The sequence below is a fragment of the Amblyomma mixtum genome, chromosome 3, assembly GCF_055824585.1.
Source record: "Amblyomma mixtum isolate Tamu chromosome 3, ASM5582458v1, whole genome shotgun sequence".
In the NCBI taxonomy this organism is placed as follows: Eukaryota; Metazoa; Arthropoda; class Arachnida; order Ixodida; family Ixodidae; genus Amblyomma; species Amblyomma mixtum.
Window position 1 is genome coordinate 156587996 of NC_143014.1, and position 26827 is coordinate 156614822.

Here is a 26827-nt window from a genome sequence, read left to right on the forward strand (position 1 = left end):
TGGCGTTACTTGAGTCAAATACAGACACAGTTTACCTCTTTTATGACATTAAAGATGTTGACGTAATTACCGTGACGATACCATGCACAAGGATGCCATTTTGACAATCTGCAATGCAGCACATTATTCCCGGAATATGAGCCAACTTGGCATGCTATCAACAGCACATTTTTCACGTTTAATATTTCGAACAGTGATCTGATTCTCAAATTTTATAAGCTGTGCTCGCCTTCGATGTTGGAGGCCTTCAATTTCGCAACACAATTTAGCACCTTAAAACCAAAAATTCAATTAATTTTGCCTAGTTACAGTAGCCGACCGAATTTTCGAACTTGCGCAATATTTCGGACTTCGCTGAGGAACCGTCGCGCTCTTCATAGGAACGTGTACAGTTCCACGACCGATATTTCGGACTTTATGGAATCTAAAAGTTCAAATTTGCAGACTAAAATACACGCCAACAATATTGTGGAGATCGTTTTTCAACCTAAAGTTCGTTATTTCAGCCTAATATAGGCGCGAGCGGGCATCGCTGTCGCAACCAACCCATTCCCCGCCACCGTGAAAGGTGCCATCTTGGATTTAAACGAAATCTGCGGGCGCAATCGGAATGGCTTGGGTAGGCTTGGCTATTTGTTTTTCATCGTTACCATTCGAGATAATGGGATACTGTCCGTTGCCATCAAGATGGCCTGCAAAGAGCATTGAAAACGGGACAGTGGGACAGCTGCAGCTTCCGCCGCGGCTTGGACGACGCTCCCTGCAGTGTGGGGCAGCAAACGCGATAGAGGTGGGGAGGGGGGACTGCATTCGGAGACGCAGACGAGTCTTCCCGTGGGTTACTCATGGGTTACCTCTCGGTCTTTGTGAGCGTCATTGCCCCATGCAAACTGACTGTTCTTGCTTCACACAGCGAGTGCATTCATTCGTGGCATGACTGTGGCCGCGTTGCACTTTCTGGTATCATGATGTGATAGGGTGCGGACATGACGAAAACATGGCTATGACTCGGATAGAGGCTAATATTATCGCTTGTAGGCGGAACATGGGAGGAGCAGCGATTTTCACGATTTTGGAAAGCCGGTTTTTCGCAGAACAGTTATTTTTTTTTTAGTTCATGGATCTTTCCGACTGTTCGATTATTCGGATCATTTTTCAGGTCCTGATGAGTCTGAAAAATCGGTCGAAAATCGGTTCAAAAAAATTTCCGTATTGAATAATTTTAAACACATTGTATACTATATTATACCTATTACATACATTTAGGCACTGGTGGTGCCCAAAAATTATAAAGTTTGAATCCTTAGTGTAGTATTATGCATGTGCAAATAGTGGTCTTTTGGTTCAAAGCGGATTCAAATCGAATAGTAATTTTCTTCAAATAATTTCGAAGCGAATATTTCGAACACTTCTAGCACACAAATGAGGTTGAATGGCACAATAAGCATCTTCAAAATCATGTATTTTTCAAACACACAAGGTCATTACATGAAAAAAAGAGAGAATGCATTGAACTTTTTCACACTCATTGAAGCTGTGTCAACGTCCTGCCAAAGTGCCCATTCGGAAATTGGGGAGTTACATGCAGCTACATGTGAAGCCAGTGTGTTTGCGGATTATGAGAGCTATCTATGAGACCGCGGAGTGCGGGTCTTAATTGCAACAATTGCGTCGTTGCACAGCTATAGCCGTTGCGTTTGATTCGCGAATTTCCCGCAGAGAAGAGCGGCCGCAGTGCCTGCAGTCAGCTCAAACTCGTTCTGTGGAAATAAGAGAACTGCTTAGAGGAATTCCGATTAGAGGAATTTTGCAGAGCACGATCCGTGGCCACTGTGGCGATCTGCTTCCGTGGCAAGCCACTGCGTATGCACAGATCGCCCTGAGGACGCCACTAGGCCCCAGGAGCCGGCCAGCTGTTTTTCACCTACCCGTCGGAACCAGTCAGGTTGTGCGCACTAGGAGGTCACAGAAAAGGATCGTGCTATGCTAAATCCCTTTATTGATGCACACCACCATGCTAGTTTTGCCGCGGTAGTGCAGCTGGAGACACCTGGTAGGTACAGATCTGGGGCGCCGCGCTTCCGCCTGCTTGTGTCTGTTGTCGCAAGCAATGCGCAGACCAGCTCTGGCATACACGCAGGAGCGCAAGCACGTGGCGTAGAGTCAGGGCTTTGGTTGCACATGTGCCAAGTACTAAACGAGAGTTCTGGAAACGTTATTTGATCAGGACAAATACTTTGAGATTTCGAATACCAAGCATTCGGTTCGAATCGAATATGCATCTGCATGCTGCTGGGTGTACTAGTCAACCTGGTCAGCCCCATCAAACATGTTGACCATCAAGGGCCGCCACAGCATAGCTTCTCTATGCTGGCGGACAGGGAAGCTGAGTGTAGCACCATGCGGCATGTCAGGAGTCATGCAAGAGCGTAGCCAACAGGTGGATTTGAATGTGTCTACAATTAAAGCAAATGGGCACAAGTGCTAGCTGTGGTTTTAATCAGTACAATGAGAGATAAGGCACATAAGGAAACAGTTTCAAGCCACAGTCATAACAAAGGAGAGTGGACTGGGCAAAGCTGCTGCATATGGGCACTCCTGCTGCATTTTTGCTGCATTTACAGCTTGCACAAGTTTTGTCTATCAGAACTGGAAACTGTGTCTTTTAAGTGAGACAAGAACACATGACCTCAGACAAAAGTTCCAAGGAGCTGCAGAGCCAACCTACACAACTACATCTCTTGCAGCACTGTCTCATGCAGTGCCATGAGACATATTTTCATTCTCCTACCTTTTGGCTGTGTGCACTTGCTTTATTGCTGCAAGAGAACTGCATCAGTAGCCACAACAGAATTCACGCTGCCCATCAGCACCTAGAGCAACTTTTGGGAATTTTCCGGAAAGCCTCAAATGACGCTGCCTATCACTGTTGTGACGTTTAAAATGACACTGGTTGTGGCCACCACTCTTGTGAACCATTTAAAGCACTATGAAGATTTATATGCAGAATTTTTACTGCCAAAGCTAGTGGCTGAAATTAATGTTGTGAATGCGCTGAGAAGAAAAAATCATGCTGAAGTTGCTGTGTTGATTCTTGTTAAAATGCAGGTGCATTTGCAGTCTTATCGCAGGGCTTACAGTGTTGTGAAATCGAGATGCGAGGGACGGCACTGCTTGTAATACAGCCTCAGCTGCCACTTTCTTTTTCTGTCTAGCAAGCCATCCTCTTGCATTTTGCCAGCTGTCTTGTTGCATTTTACCAGCAATATGCTGTGCCGCACTATTTCAATGGCCAATTCTGACGTCACTCATCAATACCAGCCACTAGTGGGTCCAGGAAGTACCCCTTTTCGGATGTGGGGTGAGCGAAAAACATCTCTGCTTGCAGAACATGTTGCACAGCCTACATTGCTTCATAACGTTCAGTACGCTCATTTGTCATGTGACCATTATAAGGTCACACTGTCGTGCAGTGATGTAAAGGCATGCAAGTAAAATGAAAGAACAGATTTATTTTTCTTCATGGCCATATTTTGTGGAAAAGTGTTTCATTTTAATTTACATTCTCAAGTCAGTATTCCCATTCAAATGGGCTGCCGCAGTGGCTGAGTGGTTATGGCGCTCGGTTGCTGGCCCAAATGACATGGGTTTGATCCCGGCCGCGGCGGCTGAATTTCAATGGAGGCGAAATTCTAGAGGCCCGTGTACTGTGCGATGTCAGCGCACGTTAAAGAACCCTAGGTGGTCAAAATTTCCAGAGCCCTTCACTACGGCGTCCCTCATAGCCTGAGTCGCTTTGGGACATCAAACCTCCAGAAACCCATTCAAACTCATTTGAAAACATTCAGTTCACAGCCAGTTTTTTTTTTTTTTTTCTATTAAATTTGCTACCAAAAACTAGATATTTTCGCACCTCTCTTAGTTGCACAAGATTGCTTGTGGTTCCTGTGAATTTCTTAGGTGCAGAAATGCAGAAACGGATCAGTAATTTTACATTGAACCGCCAATATTAAAATCTGTGCAGAATGGGTGAGCTGGCTGTGGGCTGCATTAGTTCATTGATGAAGGGACCATCAAATAGTGTTTTCTCCTCTTGTGTGAGTTCTGACATTCATTTTGTGCTGTTATGAACCTTTAGAGGGATTAATTGGCGGTTTTCCTCCTGAGCCTTTGGCAGCGGCCGCAGTGCCAATGTGGTGACAGCAGATGCTGAACATGTCATTGTTTCATCATGAAAGAGTTGCCACGAGTTTAAAGGGTGCCCAAAATGAATTGGCTCTATCTTTTAAAAGCTTACATTTTGTATTGAAATGTATTAGTCGCTTTATTCTTGCAGTAATTGAGAAAACACCAAAGTCATGTCTAAGAAAATTTAGATGGGTGTGTTCTGACAAGGAACGATAATCGTGATCCCATGACCATTCTTGTTTTCAATTAAATTTTTGTATGTATGGGGCAAATGTGTTGACATGAAGAATGGTACTTATTTTTGCAAGAAATGCTGTAGTTTTTTTTTTTTTCTTGGAGAAAAATTTTGTATCGCACAAGTTGGAAAACATAGCTTTTACGATTTTGCAAATTTGCTTGTTTGGATCCCGGCAGAAAGAAAAATAAAATTTTGTGGACCCTTAATATTTTTCGATAATTGTATGCAAACTTTTCTGGTGGAAGCAGCGCAAAAGCATTTTTTGGCGCCTATAATTTGCTGCAAAAAAAAATCACAAACATTGATGGAAAAGTAATGCATACCAACAAGTTCAGTTTTCAGGGCAATGATGGGACCATAAACCAAACCAAACCAACCATTTTTGGTTAGGCGTAGAAATCATCTTGAATTCCAAAAATTCGAGAAAAGGCCAACTTCAACAGTTACTTTAAAACAACGTTACCAATTTTAGATCAAGAAAAAAGTGTTGCATTATATTGTTTTAAACCATAAAATTAAAGGCTTAATGCAGACTATATTTTATTGAATTACTATTGCTGGATATTGCCAGGTAAACTAGGGTAAAAGTCTTGGAAGTCTTCTTCAAAATGTTAGTTGCGTTTTGGTTACCACAGTGGCAAACTCTCAGAAAATACCTTAGAAGCTGGTTTTTGCTTGTAAGCTTTTTTAATAAGTCAAAACAAGAATATGTTTGCTTCTTCACATAGCTTCTATGCATCTGGCTGATGGGAGACAAAATTTTGCCATACTTCAAAGGTGTTTCATGGCTAAATTGGCTTGAAATCAGATTTATAAAACACTTGGCTCAAACTTAATTACACCTAAACGAAAGGTACGCTAAATGGTATAGTTGTGCATTGTGCTTCTGGGACTCAATAATGTGCGAGGCAAGCCCCTTAATTCATAAATATGAAGATTCTATGCACATGTCAGCAGGCTAGTGCTGCCTGTGTCTTTGGTATGAGCCAGCATTGCTGAAATGATGCAACTTTTGATAAAAAAAAAGTTTTAATTCTGTAGTGAGCGCGAAAGCCTAATGGCAACTTGAGTTGAATAAGATGGTTAAACAGGCGAGACTTTTTCATTGCCATTAAAATAACTTTTAAGGAAGTCCACCGAATTACTCCCCAAGTACACAATATCTATTCCAGCAGGATTTATGCATGCAGGAAGGCAGAGCTATGTAGAAATTATTGTTTTGCATTTTTTGCTTTGTCTAGTACTAAACAGATGGATTTCCACATGCAATCAAAATGTACCATTGGAAAAAAAAAAAAAAAAGTGGTTATTCACATGCGTTTCCAGCTCAAAATCTCGACAGGGAGATTCGCTATTTCCAACGAAATGTCTGAGGAGCCGGCACATGCGTGCCTGGCTCCATTGAAATTAAGGCACACCCTGCATTAACACGTGTCCATCTATATGCCAAGGTAACTTTTGCAATGACAGGACTCCCACTTACTAGAAGAGCAAATATTAGTTTTATGCGCTCCAACACAAGGAATGCCAAATAACAAAGCCGAGAGCCAGAGAGCACAGCAAAACTGCGTGAAATGACGATGGTGGGCTAGTTGGCGAATGCTACACACCTTGATGATCTCGATTGGGAATGAGGGCATAGAAAGAGCCATTGGCTTCATAGGAGTACTCAAAAAAAACTAAATGATATTAGCATTCAGGACCTTTAGCATAGTGAGCTTACTGACTTTTAAAAAGGACAGGATGGAAAAGGGCAGAGAAAATACGCAATAATAGCCACATGCATAGAATTTTAAGATGTTGAATTCAATTTAGGCAGTGCTTAGGTGGCCTACACCACCGTTTCAGAGTAGAATCAATTCTGTACCAATTTACGTTCTTGTGCAGAGCCACTCCTTTTGGGGATAGCAACATGAGCAGTTCCTTCTTATTTGGTAATACAATTTATGGAAACAGTACCGTGCACCTGAAAAAGCTTTTTATTTGCAGACATTTGCACTTCGTCTGAGACATTCATCAGTTTTTCTTTGCTCACATTATCCCTGTCCTGTATGCATACACTGCACATAGAGATTGAAATGATTACTTTAGTGCAGGGTACGCTTTGTCGGCATACTTTCGCATGTAGGACCTTTATGAGCCTAAAACACTATGTACACAAGAGACAAATGCTAATGGGCTAATGTGCACTGCCAGTGTCCTGTCTAAAGAAACTCCATAAAGTAATAACCTGAATGTGCTCCGGCTTGTGCCTCAGCCTAAATTATTTGGGCTGGTTAAGAGCCTTTTCACATCAAGGTACTGATGTTCGCAAGCGAAAGTCTTCCATCTTAAAACGCATAAATAATTCCTATGGGGAGTCAGTGGTCACATAAAATTCATTAAAAGACAATATAGAAATGTAATAACTGAACAATACTCACTATAGCTAGACGATAAAATAACATTAGAACATTCAAGTTGGGGAGTACGGAATATTTGTTTTTGCTGGCATTAGTGAGACATGGAGAGATTAGGCAAAATAGGACTTAACGTAACGTTTAGCATAATTAAAATTGGGCTAACGAGCAAAACAATGCTTATGAGGTATATTCTAGGATGCCAATATGCTAACTAAAATGCAATCACATGCACTCGGTTCTAAGTCAAATCCAGTTATGGGAACTGAACAAAATGTGATCTTTATTAAGCCTTTATTTTATTATTAAAAACAATATAATGTCGCACTTTCTTAATGATCTAGAATTTCCAGATGGTAAAGGTCTTCCAGCGAAATTTTAAAGAAAATTGAAGATGAGGTTTTTTCTAAATCTTCATCAAAGTTAACCTTTTTTCGAATTTAAGATGATTTCAGTGCCTAATTAAAAATCATCTGACTGGTCTAGAAGTACAAAATTTGTCTGACGATAGTAAAAGTAAGTGATTAATACTGAGAAAAAATTTCGGCCTCAAGTTCTTATTCCCATTACTGTCCTAAAAACTGCCGTTATTGGAATGCATTAGTTTTTCCACAGTGCTTGCATTTTTTTTTCTGCAATATTATAGTGCAAAAAAAGCGTTTTTGCACTACTTCCAATAGAAAAGTTTGCATACAATTACTGAAAAACATTTAGGTTCTATAAAATTTTACTTTTCTTTCTGCGGGGATCCTAACTAGCAATTTTGCAAAATTGCAAAGCAAGGTTTTCCACATCGTGTGATAAACAATTTTTTTTTTCCAAAAGAACTACAGTGTTTCTTGCAAAACTAAGTACCATGCATTTGTGTTGACACATTTTCCCATCACATGTAAAAAATTTCATTGAAAACAAGAAATGGTCATGGGACCTTGATTGCCGTTCATAATTGAACACACCCAAGTCAACCTTTTGGCTCACTGTGTTAATACACATTGGCTTGCAGCCACTCCTCATATCTTCATCCACAAATTCCCTTTAGCAAATATTAAGCAACCATTCACCTACGGTGATCTGCAACTTTTGCAAATGATGAACGCAAACTGCTTGCATTTGATTCACTCAAAGGGATTAAAATTATCCGTTAACCCTTTAACCGCCAACCCCGAGCTGTACTCGTCATGGAAGATTGTACCAAGATCGCCAACGACGAGGCACACTTGCCCGGCCCGATTTTCCACTGTTTCCATTGCCAAAGACGAGTTACGGTCGTCTGTTGCTTTGGTTGCAATGGTCATTTGTTGGGGGCGGTAGTTGTCCATCAAAAACTGCATTTCGTGCCTTTCGCGTGTGTTTTGCCTGGCAGCTGTCTTTTCACAATGGCACTTCACATGAAGAATGCCGGTGGCGGCGATGCTGTACAGGAAGTAGTACAGAAAACAGCGTTGCTGACAATATGGAATTTGTGTCTGACAGTGACTCGGACTTCGTGTTTGAGCTGGATGTTGCTTCAGGTGACAGTGAGAGCTACGATGACGACGATGACAGTGACGTGCTGAGTAGTGCACATGTGTTGCAGCGTGTGAATTCCAGTAACCCGCCACCTGCACCCCCACGCGTTCCCTTTTCTTCATTGCGCGGAATCTTGCAGCAGCCCCCTGACGAGAATGATATTCTCAGTTGGTGCTGAGTATCTTTTGAGTGAGGCATCATTGACCTAATCGTGATGGAGATAAACCGTTACGTGGTAGCGTATTGTACTGCTCAGGGTTCTACATAGAGACCAGTGGACCGCGGTGAGATGATGGTCTTCTTTGCACTAATAATATTACAGGGTATCATTGGAAAACCTCAAATTGAGATTTACTGGTCAGCAGAGGAAGTTTTGAGACGCTAGTGTTCAGGAAGACCATGAGCAGGAACTGCTTCAGCGTGTTGATGCGCTGCCTGCATTTCACCAACTTGAAAACCTTTGGATGAAGCTACCCATCTGCACCCCAGGCTGTGGAAGCTGAGGCCCATTATCGCAAGGCTGAACGAGACCTTTCTTGCTGCCTGTGCCAGAAGAGGATGTGTCTGTTGATGAGAGCCTCCTGCTTTTCGAGGGAAGATTAGCATGGAGGTAGTACCTTCCACTCAGACGTGCAAGATTTGGCCTCGAATTCTTTCTATTATGTGAATCTTTAAGCGGCTACATCTGCAGTTTGATAGTCTACACTGGCAAGGGGACAGTGTAGACTGTATCAAATAAGTACTTCGAATTTCAGTACGTTATGACCCATTACCATGGTATACATTGAGGGAAAGCCGCCTTAAACAACAGCTTTCATTGTTTAGTTTTTGTGCTAATTCTAACCAGCAATCAATGATGTAATATATTTTCAGAATCAGAATTGCATGGAAAAAATGACAACTTAAAAAAATTGGCGATTTTGGTGCGTTTTTCGGGAGTTAAATTGGTGGTTAAAGGGTTAACTAGCACTACTGTAGTAATGCAGCACTGAAGGTTTTTTTGTGTAAAGCTCTTTGACTGCAACATTATTTGGAGGTCGGTCAAGTTGGTAGTGTTTGTTGATTTATTGCAGAAACGTGTCTTTAAGGATGGGCTAGCGTGATGTTAAATGCCATGTGTGTGCCTACATACCTAGTATGAATTTCTATTGCTGCAAGTTCACTGTGTTACATTCTTTGATTAATGATTTGATAGTGAATTTGCTTTCTAAAATTTCTTCCAAACTTTTATTTGTGAGCTTCAAATCCTTTTAAGTTCTGCAATCATGAGCCTTTGACTTTTCACTTGTTTCTTTGGTGGGTTAAAACTTCTGTGAATGGCAGTATTTTTTTTTTTCTTGTGTTGAGAAGTTTTTAGGTGCTAAATTCTCTTGACTATGTAATTTAAATGCAGGTGCACATTGCCATCCTTATTATTGGTTATATCCTTGCTCAGCTTTAGTGGTTACCTTTTGCAGTTCTTGTGTTAAGCACTGCTTTTGCACCTGTTGCAATGACTCTGCCTGCTTTATTCTAAAATGAATAGAGCTATGTGAAAATCAAACTTTGGGCACTCCGGCATGTAGTAGGTTTATGCATGGTTTTGCACCATCTCATGTTAAATGTAACACTGCATTGCATTGTATAGCACTCTCATGCCTAAGAAAGAATTAGAAATCAAAGCATGCTTATTTATGGTCTTTTTCACTTTTCTGAAAGGCACATTCACTCTCAGCAGCAGAATGTATTCTTTTTGGCTTCAAGAGGGCGTACTTACATTGCAGTGCTACAAATGTTTAGTCGTATGTCAGACTAATAAGGACAGGAATGTTTTCAATGCGGTTGTTGTAGTGCTGCCTTGTTGCAGTGCAGCAGCCATTGAATAACATTTTGTGGCGGTTGCTTTAATATCAGTGGCTCGGTGCAGCCTCTTTGCTAATACTAGGAATGATGCCAGAATGGGAACGAGATTAGATTGTGCTATTGCTGGACTGGTTAAAGCTTTATTGATGGCGTGGTCTTGCACCTGTCCTGATAGCTTCTGTGTTCATCCTTAACTGACTCATTTTGAAGGCCAAGCTTCATTTAATAATTGATTGCAAAGTGAGGGCACTTTGAAAGCAGTCTGAGTGTGGGGGACCCTTTTTCTTTTTCCAGGCAGTTTCTTTTATTTAAATTAATCATCTTTGTTTTGTTAACTCTTGTAGACCAAGATTATTTGCAATAACTTCTCTACAGTCTTGAAATACCATCATTTATGTTTAAAGCACAAGTGCATGTTCGCCACTTCTTACTCTGATATCATGGGCATGTGTGCATGGCATGATTGAGGAATGCAGATGAATGTCATGATATAGGATGTAGTTTCTTTACAATGCACTCAATTTGCTGAGTATGGTATGTAGTGGGTAATGTTTAAGTTGATGCATGTTATTTTTACACTGAAGCCTTCGTCCTGTGCTTGTGGCATATAGTTCCTTAATAACATTCTTATTGGGCACACTTACACTCCAAAGTTATTTACCTCGAGATTTTTTTTTTTCTTTCTTTCTGTGAAGTTTTATTTTTAAAGCTTGCACAGGCACCCCAAATATAGTAGTTACAGTTGTCACATTATCGTTATTAAAGTGATGCTGGGAAATAATGAATTACCAAAATCATTGTACATAGAAATGCTGATTTGTATCTAGCCCTGTGTCCATCTCATCCATTGCCAAGTCTATGCTAAAAAAATGTCTGTGCAGAGGAACTTTGTGTTGTGTACATTGGTGGTTTTTTTTTTTTTTTTTGGCCACAGTTCACGACGAAGACTTTCCAAGGTTCTTAATGGGCACAGAAGTGCTGTTGTTGGCACATTGTGTAGAATGCACTGTGTAAGCATGATGACTGTTCTTGGATGTCTTAGTGCAATGCATATCTTCGATTTCATCAATGCTGTCAGCTTAGCTGACGTAGTTTTCCTCCTGCTTCTCTGTGTGACAGGGCGACTTACCTCTGGTTCCCTGCTGTTAACAAATGGCTGCCTCCTATTGCCATTTCGCTTTGTTCTTTGATTGTTCTTTGGCAATTGCAAACACTGGAAAAGTTGCAGTCTCGCAGTTTCACTGAACTGGTAGCTGACGTCTCAAGCAAGTGGTACTCGCAACCTGCACCTGGCTCCTGGTGTTACGACCAAATGGCTTTTATTAGTGTCCACTCAGCTTTGCATGATATTTTTGCACATCTGTGTGTGCTTATGTTTGTAGGAAGGCTTTCTAACCCTGCACTCCTTTCTTACATTGCACATTTCAAATTAGCAGTATGCTTTCAGAGGTGACAAGAACTGTGGCATGGGCATTTGACTGGCATGTCAAATGTGTTTGTATAATTTAAAATGGCAGCCATATTGGATATTGTTATATAGTTAAAAAGATATTAATTCTTGATAACAAGGGGTGTATACCCAAGTTCCTTGACACTTCTGTGCCACAATGCAGGCACCATGGCTAATTGCTTTGGCCATATTGGCGATGCTAGGTTTGTGAGAATGCACTGTGCCTATATACTGCTTTTTAAGTGTATGATATTGGCAAGATCATTGTGGACATTGGTGGAATAGTCTAGGAGCTATAAGTCATTGTTGCAAGCATTTATGCTCTCAGATTCACATTTTATTTAGTGCTTCATGCTTTGGTTCTTTGCAGAAATGTAGCCAACCGTACAAGTCTTTGTCATGCATTTCAATGTGCACAGCACTGAAACTTAGTCGAAGCAGTGACAAAATAATACTCCAAGATTACAGTTGTTCAGAAAATTAGCCCTAGCAGTGAAACAGAATGTAAATGGCCTTTTGTTTGTGTATAGAAGAAAAAAAAAAAGAGAAAGCCTACTGTACTGCAGCTATTGTGTTAATTTCCAAGCTCAAGAAAACAGTCTGCCTCTTTAACTTTGAATGCATGTGCTGACTGATGATTGCACACTTTCATTCAGGTGGTGTGAATGAAGGAAAAGACAACAGTACAATGTTTGCTTTGAAGAGATGGCAGCTCTTTATTCTCTTGGTTTTGACTAATGTAACTCTAAACAAGATGCGGAACATTGAAAATACACCACAGTCCACATTTTCACTTATTGTGATCCAAAGTGTGAACTAATATGCACTTATTTGTATGTAATTTATATCATTTTTTGCTATGCTTTAAGCATTGTAAGTGCACAAAGCAAAATGTGGTCATATTTCTTGAAAACTGCTAATTTCTAAAAGTCATTGGTGCACCCCTTGAAAGCATTGCAGACATGTTCTTTATGCTGTTACCTATTTCCATAATTCCTTTCCTGGCACCTTGCAACTGAGTGCATACTGCTATCAGGGATATCACATAACTAGTTAGTTTTTTTAATGTTGTGTTTGAGGTACTTGCTTAGAGGAGGAAGTTAGGGTAAATGTTTTAATCTCTAAAGCCGTGGTGGCATTCATGTTAGATTTGGATTTGCTTTTGGGCCGTTCGTCATTCTCCAAACGGGTGGAAGCAGCCCAAGGTGCCGTAAGTTGTTTTAGGAGGTAACCTACTTTCTACGCCCATGTCTTAAGTAAAAAAATAAATGGGAATCCCCACACATGAGGCATATCAGGCACTGCAGTGTTGAAGTCTGGCCTGTTTCAGGATCTCTGTGGCGCTTCATTCGAGCGAGCATGTCTCTGTCAGGCTACATGCCTCCCATGTGCGACCCTGTGGATGGACACTTGCTTCTGGACGGGGGATACGTCAACAATCTTCCAGGTGAGCCCTTCCATGGGCTGTCCACCTGTTTCGCCTTGCTGGCTGTTGTCTCTCGTGCCTTGTGCAGCATAACTGCTCGCCCTCCCTCTGCATCCTGCCATTAACCCCTTTCTCCCTCCCCTACTTGCCTGTCTGCACGCAGTTGCCCTGCTTCCCCTTTCCCATGTTCCATTTCAGCTGTGTCCTGTTGTGCTCCTCTGTCTTGTCTTCGAGCTTTATTTTGAAGCTTTCCTTCTGAAGCTTGTCTGTCTCTGTGACCCTGCTCTTTGTGTTTGTTTAATGCCAGCTGTCAGGGTGTAACACATCCTGTGTTCAATTACACCAGCACTGGGTGTTTTTTTTTGCTGAGGGCCTGTCCAGGAATGCATACTGACGTGCTATTTGCATAGCTGCATAGTTGTCTGGCTGTATCATGGCACCAAGGTAAGATGCTATCCTTGTGTCGCCAGCAGAGCTGATGGTGATGAAGTCGCTCATGTGCATCCGATAGAAAGCTGCACCCCTCTCACATTGCACTGAGGCTCCTGCCAAGACAAGTAGTGACTGAGGTACAGAAGAATTGGTGAATGCATAGGGTCCATGTACGCCTCTGTTTACATACTGCTGATGTGTGGTACTGAGGAGACCATGGAAAGTCATCGTCGTGGATTGGAGGCCCCAAGTGTAGTGAGGGATGGAGTCTTGAAGAGGGTTGCCTTCTCGGTTGGTCTGTGTAAGGTTCCTTGTGGCACTACGTTCGAGCCAGCATGAGCATCGTGGGGCCCCTGCCACCACTATGTGATCCCTACGACGGCCACCTCTTAGTCGACGGCTGCTATGTGAACAATGTTCCAGGTAAAGGCACGGCACCATGGCTTGTTTTCTTTCTACTTAAGCACAGCTTATCTTTTTATCTTTCCATGCTTTTGCTGCAGAAGAATGCAGTTTGCACCAATGGAGCTTAGCAGTTTAGTAATGAGACACAGGTGTAAAGCTCATCTTGCCTTGTGGCCCTGGCTCACAGGGCTCGTTGAGACTCTGAGAAAAAAAAAAATGTTGTTTATTCATTTTTTAGGATGAGCTTTGTTGGTGCAACGAGGCTGAAATGGGTTAACCTTTCCTCTGCTGCGTTTGGTAGCTTCAGTTGCATGCTGAACTTAATACCTGTGCTTGAATAGGACTCTCACACTCAAGGAGCTGGCTTGCCCTCATATGTGTCACTGTCTGTCCTGTGTCATGTGCATGATTCTTTTATTTCTTCATAGTTTATTACTTTCGTCCAAAAGACAAAAGTTTCAACATACTACTTTTCTGTAGGAACAAGTGAAGATATGTGATGCTGGCACCTGCTCTTCTTCATTTGTTGTCCCTCCTCTGTTCCTTACATAAAAACGCATGCTTAAATGCATTTTTATGCCTTTGTGCATTTTTATGTCTTTTAAATGCATGCTTACATGGCTAGGCTGATTTGTCTTGATCGGCTTTATTAGCATATGCCTGTACTCTGCCTCATCATCATTTGGCAAACTCAAACCCCCCCCCCCCCCCCCCCACCCCTCTCCCTGCAGGCTGCTGCTGATAGCAGCTGATGGTAAGATCTGATCTGATCTTGCATGTGGTTGCCTTTGAGGTGGTGTTGCCTGAAGTGCTTTCACTTGTCCTACTCAGTTTATCTATGTTAAAGCCTTCCCATTTTTTTTTTACTTCAACAGCCACGCTAGACTTCAACTCTGACCAAAAGATTGTACAAAATTAAATCATCTTCAGTCCGCACCCATTGATAGTCTTCACCAGATAGATAGCCAGAAACAATGGTCATCAACACAGTTGAAGTTGCCTGTGCCTGTTATTATGCTACTGTGTATTTTAAGCCTTGGTTAAAGTTAGGTGGGACACCTGGTATGTAGTTCGATGTTTAATGCAATATAAGCATGTTCCAAAATGCAAAGATGCAGAAGCAATGAATGGAACTCAAACATGTGAGTTTGGCATCTGTGCATTGAGCGTCTGCACTCAAAATTCAGTATATGTGTTGCATTTTGAGTGGGCTTGCTTGAAATGTGTGTGCTGTTGCACTGACAGTGAGGCTTTCAGTTGAATAAATTGTGGGCACCACTTTAACTCACAGGTAGCCATTATGCTGTGTGAGTGTGTGAGAAGGCACTAAGGACTTGTCTGTTTGCCAAATGATGATGAAGCATTATATAGCTAAAGATGAAGTTCATTCGCAGGCACAGTTCTGTGTAGTTAGCTGCGTGCAGAGTCTAGCCATTTATTTCAAGGTATGGTGAGTGAAAATATAAGAGTTGTGTTGTGTCACAGGTTTACAGGCTAGCTGTATTTGCGTCTGGTTTTCTACTTATGCTCAGCTTTTATTTATTATTTATGTTCCTTGTCTTCTATTTGGTAAATGCAGAAGTTCATGCAGCCTAGTAGCTTAGTAAGAAAAATCGTTTTAAGCCTTACAGATAGATTGCTGTTGCTTAGCATTTGTGGTAACCATGTGTTTCAAAGTATGTTCTTAAGATTAATAATTAGTATGTTTACTGTCCCCTTAATCCCTTAATAATAAAATTGAATGTTGTTCTACTTGCATGCTACAGCCACAACATTTGACCACATTTGTCACGCAGCATGTTCTGTTCAACCTGTCTCTCAAGTCTATAATGTTCACGTTTTCTGATGCAGTTTCCTTCCTGTCTGCTGTTACTCAAGCTTGCATCTCTGTGGCAGTTATGCGCAAGACCTACTGTTTTAGCCTTTTTCATTCAAACACATGCATTGCCTCAAAGAAATCGTCCATCATATTTCATGTTACAACGTTGGCATCAGCCAATTAATTTTTGATAGCCTAGTTAATGTCAACTTTACAGGCAGCGTGTTGAATAATGCAAAAGGAAAGGGTGAAATTAAATTCAGAAGTGGCAAATAATTGGTGTCGTCACCTTTCTACTTGAGGCAGGGGCAGATTTTAAGAGTGCCCCCCTTCCCAATGCAAGAAATTGCACGTACTGGTCCCATTTTTGGGGGTGGAGAAAAAAAAAGTACAAATAAAGCTACCTTCTCCAAGAGTCACCAATAAATCTAACCCCAATTTGAAGTAAGGGTTGAATTGTGTTGCGCAAAGTCAGTCTGGTAGCTGGGCGAGTTGGTGAGAGTTCATTGTGCCACACTAAACAAGGACAAAGAGAAAAGGCACATGCAGTACCGAAGTGCCTTTGTTCAATGTTGTGCATTACAGCTTGCAAGCTATAAAAAAAACATGCCTAACCATTCAAAACTGGGCTCTCGCTTTGCATCAGTCACTGCTGTCAGAGTACTGGAACGAGTAAGTTCATTTAGTGAAAGTTTAAAGTAATTATTCAAAGTAGTTTTATGTTATAAGAAGTCATTATGACTAATTCTCTTATGGCATTTTGTGTTTGCTGTTTGAAACATTTAAATCAGGGCTGACGTGGACAAAGAAAATGTATGCTTTAAGTATGATTTTTGCTGTTTTGAAACTTAGAAGTTTATTTTTACTGGAGTTATTTGTGCTTAAGCTGTTTTATCTAACATAGCATTGGACTGTTATATGACAGCCCACAAATCAATGAAGCCAAGGGTGACATACCCTCCTTGTGTCCGCACTGTGCGCAGTTACTGGTTGCTTTTAAAGGGACACTGAAGAGAAATTGAAGTTGATTTGCATCGACAGAATACCAGCTCCTGATTACAAAAACGCCATTCATACTGACAACAAAGCTCCTGTAACATAGAAAAGAGCAAGAACCAAAATACAGGTATCGCCGCCCCAGGCCAAACTCGCAAGTACAAGCTTCATGGCGTCATATAACAAAACAGTGTTGCTAAAACCAATAGTTCTAGCAACACTAGGACACGAGAAGCTACGAATCACTGAGGCGCAGCAAATGCATGCGCAAATCTCCTTGACGTCGCCAGATGGCGCCACGTACCGATAGCTACGCGTGCTCCTGCAGCGCCGGGACCAATCAGCGCTTGCTCTCAGCGGTATGGGGGCTCCCGGTATTCCGCTAACGGTAACAAGGTACACGGTATGCTAAAGGCGTCTATTTGCGAGAACTTCGTTGACGACTTCGAGAACGGGATCCATTGTAACGCTGGCAAAACGCCGGTGCAAATGTAAACGAAGCGACGGCCGCAATAGCCGATAGATGCCTTCAACGTGCGGCCGGCGGTAGCTTTCTTTTCGGCTGCTGCTGGGCCGCACTGCTGGCCGCCAGAAATCACGGAGTCTGCGTTACGTCATGTGAATGTCATGTTTCACGTCACTTAGTTCTGTGTCGTCATAGCAGAATCCCAAGTTTGAATCAGAGCGGCGGGAAAAACTGTTTCAACTTCGAATCCAAATTTCTTAGAAATAAATGCATCTTTCGCTGCCGGCCAAGTGGCAACAAAGCCATGAAATGCCGAACTATCGGATTTTGCTATAAAAAAAATATTAATAGAGCTCTCCTCAGTGTCCCTTTAAAATCCATTTTGTGTAGCATTTTACCAGAGTAGACTCCCTTTAGTACAAACATGAAGGAACCTTATAAATCTGTTGAGTTATAAATATATCAAGTCATGTAAAAGCAATTGGCCACTATTACTGAAATTGAAAAGATTTATTTGATCAGAGTAGAGCAGATGCAGTGTCTGCTGCAGGGGCAGAAACTAAAGGCTATGGCGCCTGACGAAAGCCTCTGTCCCTCTGCAGTCATTGAAAGTGCAATAATATTTCGGCATAACAAGAAGGTAATGCACATAAGAAAGAAATGAGGGCAAGTAGTATTAATATGATCACAACATTCACACTATACGCCATGGTAGCAGTATGTACAAAATGCAAGGATATTATACAGAGGTTCTATTCAGTAGAAATGTGCACTGGAGGACACTTATAACAAAGATAAATTTAAAAACCAGGATATAATGCATGGATATCTTCTGCAGACACTGGACCAAAATACTCATCACTCTCTGTTCAAAACACCTGATATTATTATTATTATTATTATTAGTAGTAGTAGTAGTAGTAGTAGTAGTAGTAGTAGTAGTAGTAGTAGTAGTAGTAGTAAATGCATAATGACACAAGCATGTATTGGATTTGCAAAGAAACATTGACTAAGCACGGTGAAAAATATTTTTTCAGTACGCACACAGCACTTAAAGGATTATAGACACTCAATTTTGGTGGCATGTTTTCTCCTCTAGAATGATGCGGAATACACTGCTATGCTTGACACCACGTGGTATTCGCCTACGACTGCTAAATAATTTATAATACAAGTTTTCTGTCGTGCTGTTTCGGTTTCTGTTTCAACAGCCGAATGATGGTTGTGATGTCAAAGGGTGGTTGTCACTTGAGGCATGGAAAAACTGCGATATAATCGCTGCTTCATCGTTTTAATTCACTACAGCGCTGAAGCCAACCTTCCTCAAGAGCCGGAATGGCAACGAATGTAGAAGGAACAATGATGTTGCAGTTGTTTTTCATGTCTCACGAATGACGTCACAGTCATCGTTTGGCTGTTGAAACCGAAACAGCACGAGAAAGAAATTTGATTGTAAATTATTTAGAGATTGTAGGAGAATACCACGTGGTAATTAATGTACAATAATACCTTACGCATCATTACAAAGAAGAAAACACACACCCAAAAGTTAGGTGTCTATACTCCTTAAGTCGGTCATTGAATTTTGTAGTTTTTAGTTCTTTCTTTGACATTTGCTCTTTTGCTAAACACACACTTGCAAAAGCTGCAGTTGGAATTTAAAGACCAGGGGGTGCCCTACTGCATGTTTTATGCAAGGTCAGCTGTTATTCACCACTGCTCTTGCCTGGCTGGACGAACCCCTTTTTGCACAAACCCCTTTAGCTGTGCTCCTTTAAAGGAACACTGAGGACAGCCCCATAAAATTATTGTTCCGAGTAAAAATTGTTTTTGTTTTTGTTTTTGTTTTGTGGGGTGCTTGAACTAACCACTTAAGGTCATGTGGTTGGGACGCCACAACCCTGTCGACCAGTCCCGATTTTCTCGACACGCCGACACCAGGTTCTCCACTGAACGGGACCCTTAATGCTATTGCAATAAAATCTGTGGCGACGCACGCATTTTACTTGCAAAATTGGCCACTGATGACGACACCTGTATTTCGTTCGTTGGTCTTTTCTATCTCATATGAGTGGTCCCTTTGTGATTAGGAAGCGGTACCCTATCAATACTAGCTAACTTCTGTTTGTCCTCAGTGTCCCTTTAAGTTTTTTTTTTTTGTTCTGTTCTTCTCTTGCTTCTTTTTTTTTTTGCATGATGCAATGGAATGACGTAAGCCCCTTGGTGCTGTGGAGTGCCAGTCAGCATGCCAGTGCAAGAATTTGTGTTAACCAATGTGCAGAGCTTGAATGGTTCATGTTGAGCAGATGTTTTGTACATTGTGTCTGCAGGGAAATAAACAAAGGTCCCTGGACTGTTCAGGTTATTAAAAAATTCAACTGTATAGAGCTCGTATAAAAGGGAGTACACTGTTAATTGCCATTTCTTGAACATGAACTTAAATGACAGAAATTAATCTATCTAATATATATATATTTTTTTTTAATTATATGAAGCTGGTATGATTACGAGCTAGACTCAAGACCTAGCAATCGGCAAAAATGCTTTGTTTCAGCATGCATTGTGAAGGTGGGGTGAGACTTTGAAAATGGTTTTTAAAAGTTGACTGTAGAGCAGTTGTAATAAAAGCTATTGCTATGAAATTTGCTAGTAGTCTTCTAAGTAGATGCAGCTTGCATTGATGTTAAAAACTGGATTTAAATTTTGTCTTGCATTTTTCTTTTTTTCTACTAATGTACCTTTTCTTTAAAAAAAGCTACTGAATGCAGTGTGTTGAAATTTTACATGAGAGTAGAATCTTTTTATTATTATTACATTTTTTACATTTTTCTTTCTCAGTGCAGTAAAGTTGTCACCCATGAATGGTTTTTTTTTAGTCATTTAAATACTTTGGCTTTTTTGTTCCAGTACCAGTCATGCAAAAGGCATTGGTTGAAATCTGGGAAAAAGTTTGCTTGCTTATGCCGAATAGCCGCCGCGGTGGCTCAGCGGTTATGGTGCTCGGCTGCTGACCCGAAAGACGTGGGTTCGATCCCGGCCGCGGCGGCTGGAATTTCTTTGGAGGAGAAATTCTAGAGGCCCGTGTACTGTGCGATGTCAGTGCAGGTTAAAGAACCCCAGGTGGTCGAAATTTCCGGAGCCCTCCACTACGGCGTCCCTCATAGCCTTAGTCGCTTTGGGACGTTAAACCCCATAAACCAAACTAAACCTAAACCTTATGCCGAATAGTTCCTGAGAAAAAGGTGCATGAACTTCCAGAAATGCTGTTTTGAGAAAAATGTGGATGAAGCATCTGAAAACTTCCCCCTTTCCGCTAGATGTGACACGAAAAGACTAAAAATCATCTCTGATGTCGCAAATACCCAAGTGTAACAGATTTTCTGAAAGGTAAAGAAGTGCTCTGTCAGCAGGATGCAGTCTAAAAACTGATTTTTTTTTTTTGACAAAACAGTCTCGCCCCACCTTAAGGTTGCTCTTTAGTCGAACATCAGGTAATGTGGTGTAGGCATTCATCTTAAGAGTAGCAGGTTTGATTTTTGTTTGTGTTAACTGCACTGTAATGCACACAGCATCTGAAAACTCTGATTCTGTGTTCAGTGGACTACTGCAGTTCTTCCGCATCATCCAAATCAATGAGGAACTTTTGAGCTATGAGCCAACTCGCCTGGCTTAAGATTTTAAGTTGTTGAGGGGCAGCAGTTTATATAAGGTGCGTCTTCTAATGTGTATTTGTTTTGCACTGTTGTTATGGAGGTGCTTTGTAGTGCATATTTATGCCACGGAGAGCTGTAATATATAGTAAAATTACTGACAATGAAATATTTTAATTTTAAAATGTACTTAGTAACAAAACGTTTTGAGCAATTATTTTTTATTTTAACCTATGGAAGAAATTGCTTGGTTTCATAATTGTGGGTGTGGGAATTGTCACATAAATTTTTGGCCTAACTCATAAAGAAGCAGCGAACAAAATTGAACTAATAATAGTTATCAACATTGTCCCCATACAGTGTCAATATATTTGGGTCAGCAATTCTCTAGTGCTTGGACCCTCGTAAAAAAAAAAAAAAGAAATTTATTCCAAGGGAAATGGAATGCTATTATCAGTGGTAATTTCATCATTATTACCGTTCTCAGAAAAATACATCGTGGGTTGTTCCTTTCTTATGTTTTTATGTTCAGGGACAGTTGGATCTCCACTGGTGCAAGGTCCAGGAAGTACAGTGTCACTGTCAATTGCAGAAAAAGCCACAAAAACAGATGGCAGCCTGGTGGGAGAATGCATTCGCCCGATAATAGAGGACTGCCTTTCATAACATATGGCAGCATTTAACTTTGATAATGACCTGCACATGGTACATTATATATTTTCTGGTTAGTTATTAGCAGCATGCCATGTAATTCCCTGTCGACTTTAGCTATCAGTTTGCTTGCGGGGAACAAACCAGGCCTCCTTGGTAGTGCAGGACAGGAGCATTCTTCTTGTTTGAGCTGAGATTTAAACTTTCTAGTTTGAAGTTCTGCAGACAGTTTTTATTAGTGGTCACATATGTCAAACAGAAGCATGCAGGATCTTCCCTGAACATTTGTAGACTGCTGAAGAAGGGTGCATTGCAGTGCATGAATTATCCATCTTGGCACCCACCTTGTAGAGGCCCCATCTGGTTGAGTCCTTTGATTAAGATGCACTAATCATTTCTTGTGTGCCCACTTCAGCGCACCTGTCACATCACGTGGGTCATTTTCAATGCTTTCCCATCTGCAAGCACGAGAAGTGCTTAGACAAGGAAAGCAAGGATGGCAGCATCTCCTCAGAAGTGAAAAATGCATAATTTAAGGCACTTCTGTGTTTGGAGTCTTTCTTCCTTTCTTTTTTCAATGTGCACATGATCTCTAGAGTACGGGTGTCCTGTTTTCATGCTGATGAGATTGAATTTTTTGTTGTTACCTAATTTCAAGCTACTTAGGAAATTTTGAAAGTTGCTGAACAGTCCTACTTATTGTGAAGCTGAATTAAATACTACTTCGTTAGAGTTCATATTTTCAAGACTTTGGTGTCTGTACAATCCTACATTTCTTTACTAGCGTCTTCTTTCCTGCTTTCCTGGAGAGAGTGTTTGATTACTATAGTCCGATACAATTTAAGTCTGCGGTGAAGCTCCACCCACATTCAGGACTGCCACACAGAATTCCTTGGCAGCAAAAAAAGTAGTTCATTGTTAACTTTTCTTCTTAACGAAACAAGAAGCTAATCTCAAGAAAAAAATTATAAGCTCTAGAATTTTGATATCTGGCTTGTTTGATAATGTCAGACATTAAAAAGCTGATTTTGTTTATTGTGGTGATTGGTTAGCGGAGTAACACAGGACGCCGCGGACCATGGCCCAGAGTTAACAGCTGCGTTTTTTTTTTTTTTTTTAAGTTTTATCCTACTACAGCATCCTCTTTCCAGTAGTGAGTGTTCAGTAACTGCACTTGCTTTCAGTTTCTCGGTTTTAAATAGACTGTGCAAATCACCATCTACTGGCTGTTGCCAAAAGTAACCTGTCCACTACTAACCTGCTGGCTATTTGAGGCGTCATTATTTGAGACTCCCTGCACCATATGGTGAAGTTTTTGTGTCGGTGCACACGCTCTTTCCGTGTTGGGCCAAGAACTTGTGGGACCAGCCTAGCATGTAGCAGTGCGCAAGAACTCTTCAGTGATAGGTCATGCATCTTATTTTGTTAAAAATGTCTGGTTTTTATGGGTATCAGCAGGTGACTTGTTGCCCTGTAGAAATTGTCTTGCAAGTTTATCATGGGCACTATGGGGCTGTTCTGTCACCTTTGCAGCGGACATAATGCGAGAGATGGGGGCTGAGACCATCATAGCTGTTGACGTGGGCAGCCAGGATGACACTGACCTCACGAACTACGGTGACTGCTTGAGTGGTTGGTGGCTTCTCTTCAAGCGCTGGAATCCAATTTCAAACACAGTCAAGGCAAGATTCTGTTTGTTTTTTCATAGTAGTGCTCTTGTGAGTTTGGGCATCAGAAATGGGTTGCCTCACTTGAACATGCCCCGTTGAACTACTGTAAGCGCAGGGTTTTCAAAGCATCAAGAAAACCTTATGCTTCAGACTTCAGTAATGCTGTACAAAATTGGGAATGAATCTTTCTGAAAATTCTGGCTATAGGGCTTTCAATTTACATTTTAATGTTGGTGCTCATTTATTGGTTACCGTGGGGGGAAGTGTGCGAAAGCTAATCAGATCAAAACAGTTATCTTTAGCATTTTTGGTCTTTGTAGCTGGCCAGGATTTGATAGAATTTCATGTGCTATAGACAGCAAATGTCGTATCAAACAATGTGGTCTAAGTTCTAGGGTTATTTTTTTTGTGTGAATAAACTGAACTGAATTCGTTTTAAAAAAGCTCTTAACATTAATGCAAATACTGTCTGTGTAGCTTTGGTGTGTGGTAGTGCAGAAAATATAATGGCAGTTTCTATTTTTATTTGAATATCCAACTTTGCATAAACTTGTTAATTAACTGTTTGGTTTATAGGACATACGTTGATATTCCAAACTTGTTACCAGCCTTATGCAATGGTATCACTTTTTATTTTTTCAGTTTCTTAGATCTAGCTTGTGGTTTCAGATATCTACCATAAAATCAAGCTCAAGGTTGCCTAAAATGTGCACACAGAGTCCTGAGCCTGAGGCCAGGTACATAGCAGGCTGTCCTCTGTATGTCACTGATGAGCAGCAGGAAAGCAATAGCTGCTCGATGTGTGTTGTGGTTTGACGCAGTAATGCATCAAGTGCCTTGACCATTTAATTGTTGGTCATATATATTGCATGATTAGGCTTAGAGTAGGCAACTCAGATACTCATATTCTGACATGCCTTGTTGGCGGCGCATTGTTACTTTGAGTCATGGCGAGCAGCAGTAATTTGCTTGCCACCTGTCAATATTAAAAGAAACTGTCGTGCAGTTTGCTTCACACCTTGGGCCGCATTATTGAGCTGAGCCCCTGCCAGATTCCCCTGCAGATATCTCGTACGGTGTACTTAACCTGAAAATTAAAAAAAAAAAAGTATTACTATAACAGAATGGCTGCCTTCAATTTTTGTAATATCATTGTATGCCTTAAACCTCATAATTAGAAGTTTTTTGTGCTAATTTTAGTTTGTAACCAAAATAAATGTTTCCATTGAATTTAATGCCAGCATGGCTGTACATATTCAGAGATAGCAGTAGAGTAAGTGTCATTGCTTTCATTTGTCATGTAGATGTCTCAAATGACATACTTCTGAAAATTGAAAAAAAAAAATGCATGAATATAACAGAATGGCTTCCTTCAGTTTTGTAGTATCAGTGTATATCCTAAACCAAATAATTAGAAGGTTATTTATGCTAATTTGTTTGTAACCAAAATATATTACTATCGCATTTGATGTCAGCATGACTGTATATATTCATAAACAGCAGTAGTATAAGTGACTTTGCTGTATTTATGTTTCTTCTTTTTAACTTATTTTAATATTTAACATGCCCCTTTACACTAACAACATTTTTGTTAGGTTTTTTTTGTGACTGGCTGAGCTGAAGTTTGTTAATGATAAAGGCATGGTTCACACAAAATGACATGACGACAGGAAGACGTATACTAACTGCAACTGCATTTCCATTTTGATGAAAGGACGCACAAAAAAAAAAAGCTGAGTGCTGGAAAATGGTTTGTCACGTGCAGGCATTGTAACTACCCACAAGTGCTCTGTCATATTCAGTAGAAGTCCGCCACGGTGGCTCAGTGGTTACGGCGCTCGGCTGCTGACCCGAAAGACACGGGTTCGATCCCATCTGTGCCAGTCACATTTCGATGGAGGTGAAATGCTAGAGGCCCATGTACTGTGCGATGTCAGTGTGTGTTACAGAACCCCAAGTGGTCAAAATTTTCAGAGCCCTTCACTACGGCGTCCCTCATAGCCTCATTTGCTTTGGGGCGTTAAACCACTGTAAAAGAAAAGAAAGAAAAGAATCAATAGAAAGGTGATCACTTAAGGCTTAACAGACTTTGATAACTACTCTCCTACAGTCAATATTTGCAGGAAGGCTGAACAGAGGTGCATTATTATAACTGACCCCTTTGTTCCCGTGTTCTTCACTGCCACTTTTTTTGCAGGGAAAGTGGTCATCGCACCAGAAAAAAAAGTCTATTGGCCTCTATTGGCTGAGATGAAAATAATTGATCACTTTCACATTGACAATGGCTGTACATTTTGCTGGAGAAGCACTGCCGAAATTAGGCAGTGCTGTAAGTTATTTGACATGGCTCAAGCATATTAATCATATGAAGATGAACCACTTCTTTGTGTACACATAAAGCCTCCTGAAGCTAGATTTGTTCACAAATGGATCTTAAAAAAGAAAGAGGTAAACTATGTTATTAACCTGAGCTCTGTCGTTGACGTTTATGTTCTCATAATGTCTTCTGCTGCCACGAAAATAAGCTTGAAAGCTGAGGTGTGGGAAAGTGCATTTGGTAATGAGGCTCATAGTGGAAATGTTCATTGTCTTCCCAGATTCCTAGCCTGCCAGAGATCCAGTCGCGCCTGGCATACGTCAGCTGTGTGCGTCAGTTGGAAGAGGTGAAGTCCAGCGACTACTGTACATATGTGCGGCCCCCCATTGATCGCTACAAAACACTCCAGTTTGGTTCCTTTGATGAAATCATGGAGGTTGGCTATGTTCATGGCCGCACCTTGTTCGCTGGCATGAAGGCTGGCCAGCGCACACTGCGCTCCGTCCTCAACCTGGACAAGGCACGCTCCTTCCAGGCAAGTCTATGTTTTAGTCGTGTTCGTGACCGCAAGGAGAGCAGTGGGCACAGCTTGTTTCGCAAAGACATCCTATCTACTTTCTTTTTTCTCTTTCTTTACTATATGGCACGGCACTCAGAATCGGCTCTTCTTGCCTAGTAACAAGAATAGATACTTTTGAGCAACCAGAAACACATCTTGTCAAGCCTCTAAACCCTTTTGCAGGCTAAATCAACTTAGGGGTCCAATTATTGTTCTCTGCATTGCTGTCAAGTCTCAATGTTGTGAGAGTGGCACCGTGCAGTGTTTGTACAGGGTCAGTCACACTTAGAGGGAACACGGCTCCGCGTGGCCACATACCTGCAGAGTGCCAGTGCATCTAACCCGTTCATGAATATATGCAGAGTGGCGCACGAGAAGAGGGACCTCGACATGGTGCTTCGTGTCATCTGCCCCTTTGCACGGGTTTGCCACCAGCTTGGTCGCAATAATGCTCCGCGTGTGCGCAGCCACGCGGAGCAGTGTTCCCTCTAAGTGTGATTTGCCCTGTATGTTGATTGATTTATCACGCTTTCATTCTCACACACTTCGTCAAGGTGAAGCAGTATTGCTCTGTATGTTTGTTTGTTTTTATGGAACAATGGAAATCATAAACAACTCTGAAATTGGAAAAAAAGAAAGGCCTTGAAAATTGGTTGTTACATAGGAAGAATAAGCAGATTTGAATACTGACTTGTGGCAATACGTTTTGGATGATTCACATGCTGATATGATTCGAGTGATGAGTGTGCATTGCAGTACAGTGACTTCACAAGTCTTTCTTTTTGTAAGTGACTTAATAGAACTCTTCTT

General features: G+C 41.2%; 1 protein-coding gene across 14 annotated transcripts in view; it reads left to right on the forward strand.

Moving 5' to 3' along the window:
- The window catches only part of sws (patatin like phospholipase domain containing sws), a 153488-nt gene that overhangs the window by 119220 nt on the left and 7441 nt on the right, over positions 1-26827 (forward strand). For 8 of the 14 annotated variants that reach the window (XR_016290797.1, XM_089581632.1, XM_089581634.1 and 5 more), the window contains 3 exons: positions 12957-13073; positions 23005-23153; positions 25739-25993. Coding sequence is in view for 13 of the 14 variants with exons in the window: in XM_089581632.1 (XP_089437758.1) it covers positions 12957-13073; positions 23005-23153; positions 25739-25993 (521 nt within the window). In the remaining variant the exon portion in view is untranslated. Of the gene's footprint in view, positions 1-12956; positions 13074-13525; positions 13764-13790; positions 13908-23004; positions 23154-25738; positions 25994-26827 lie in introns of those variants that run through there. The other 6 variants (XM_089581636.1, XM_089581637.1, XM_089581625.1 and 3 more) reach the window with 4 other exon arrangements.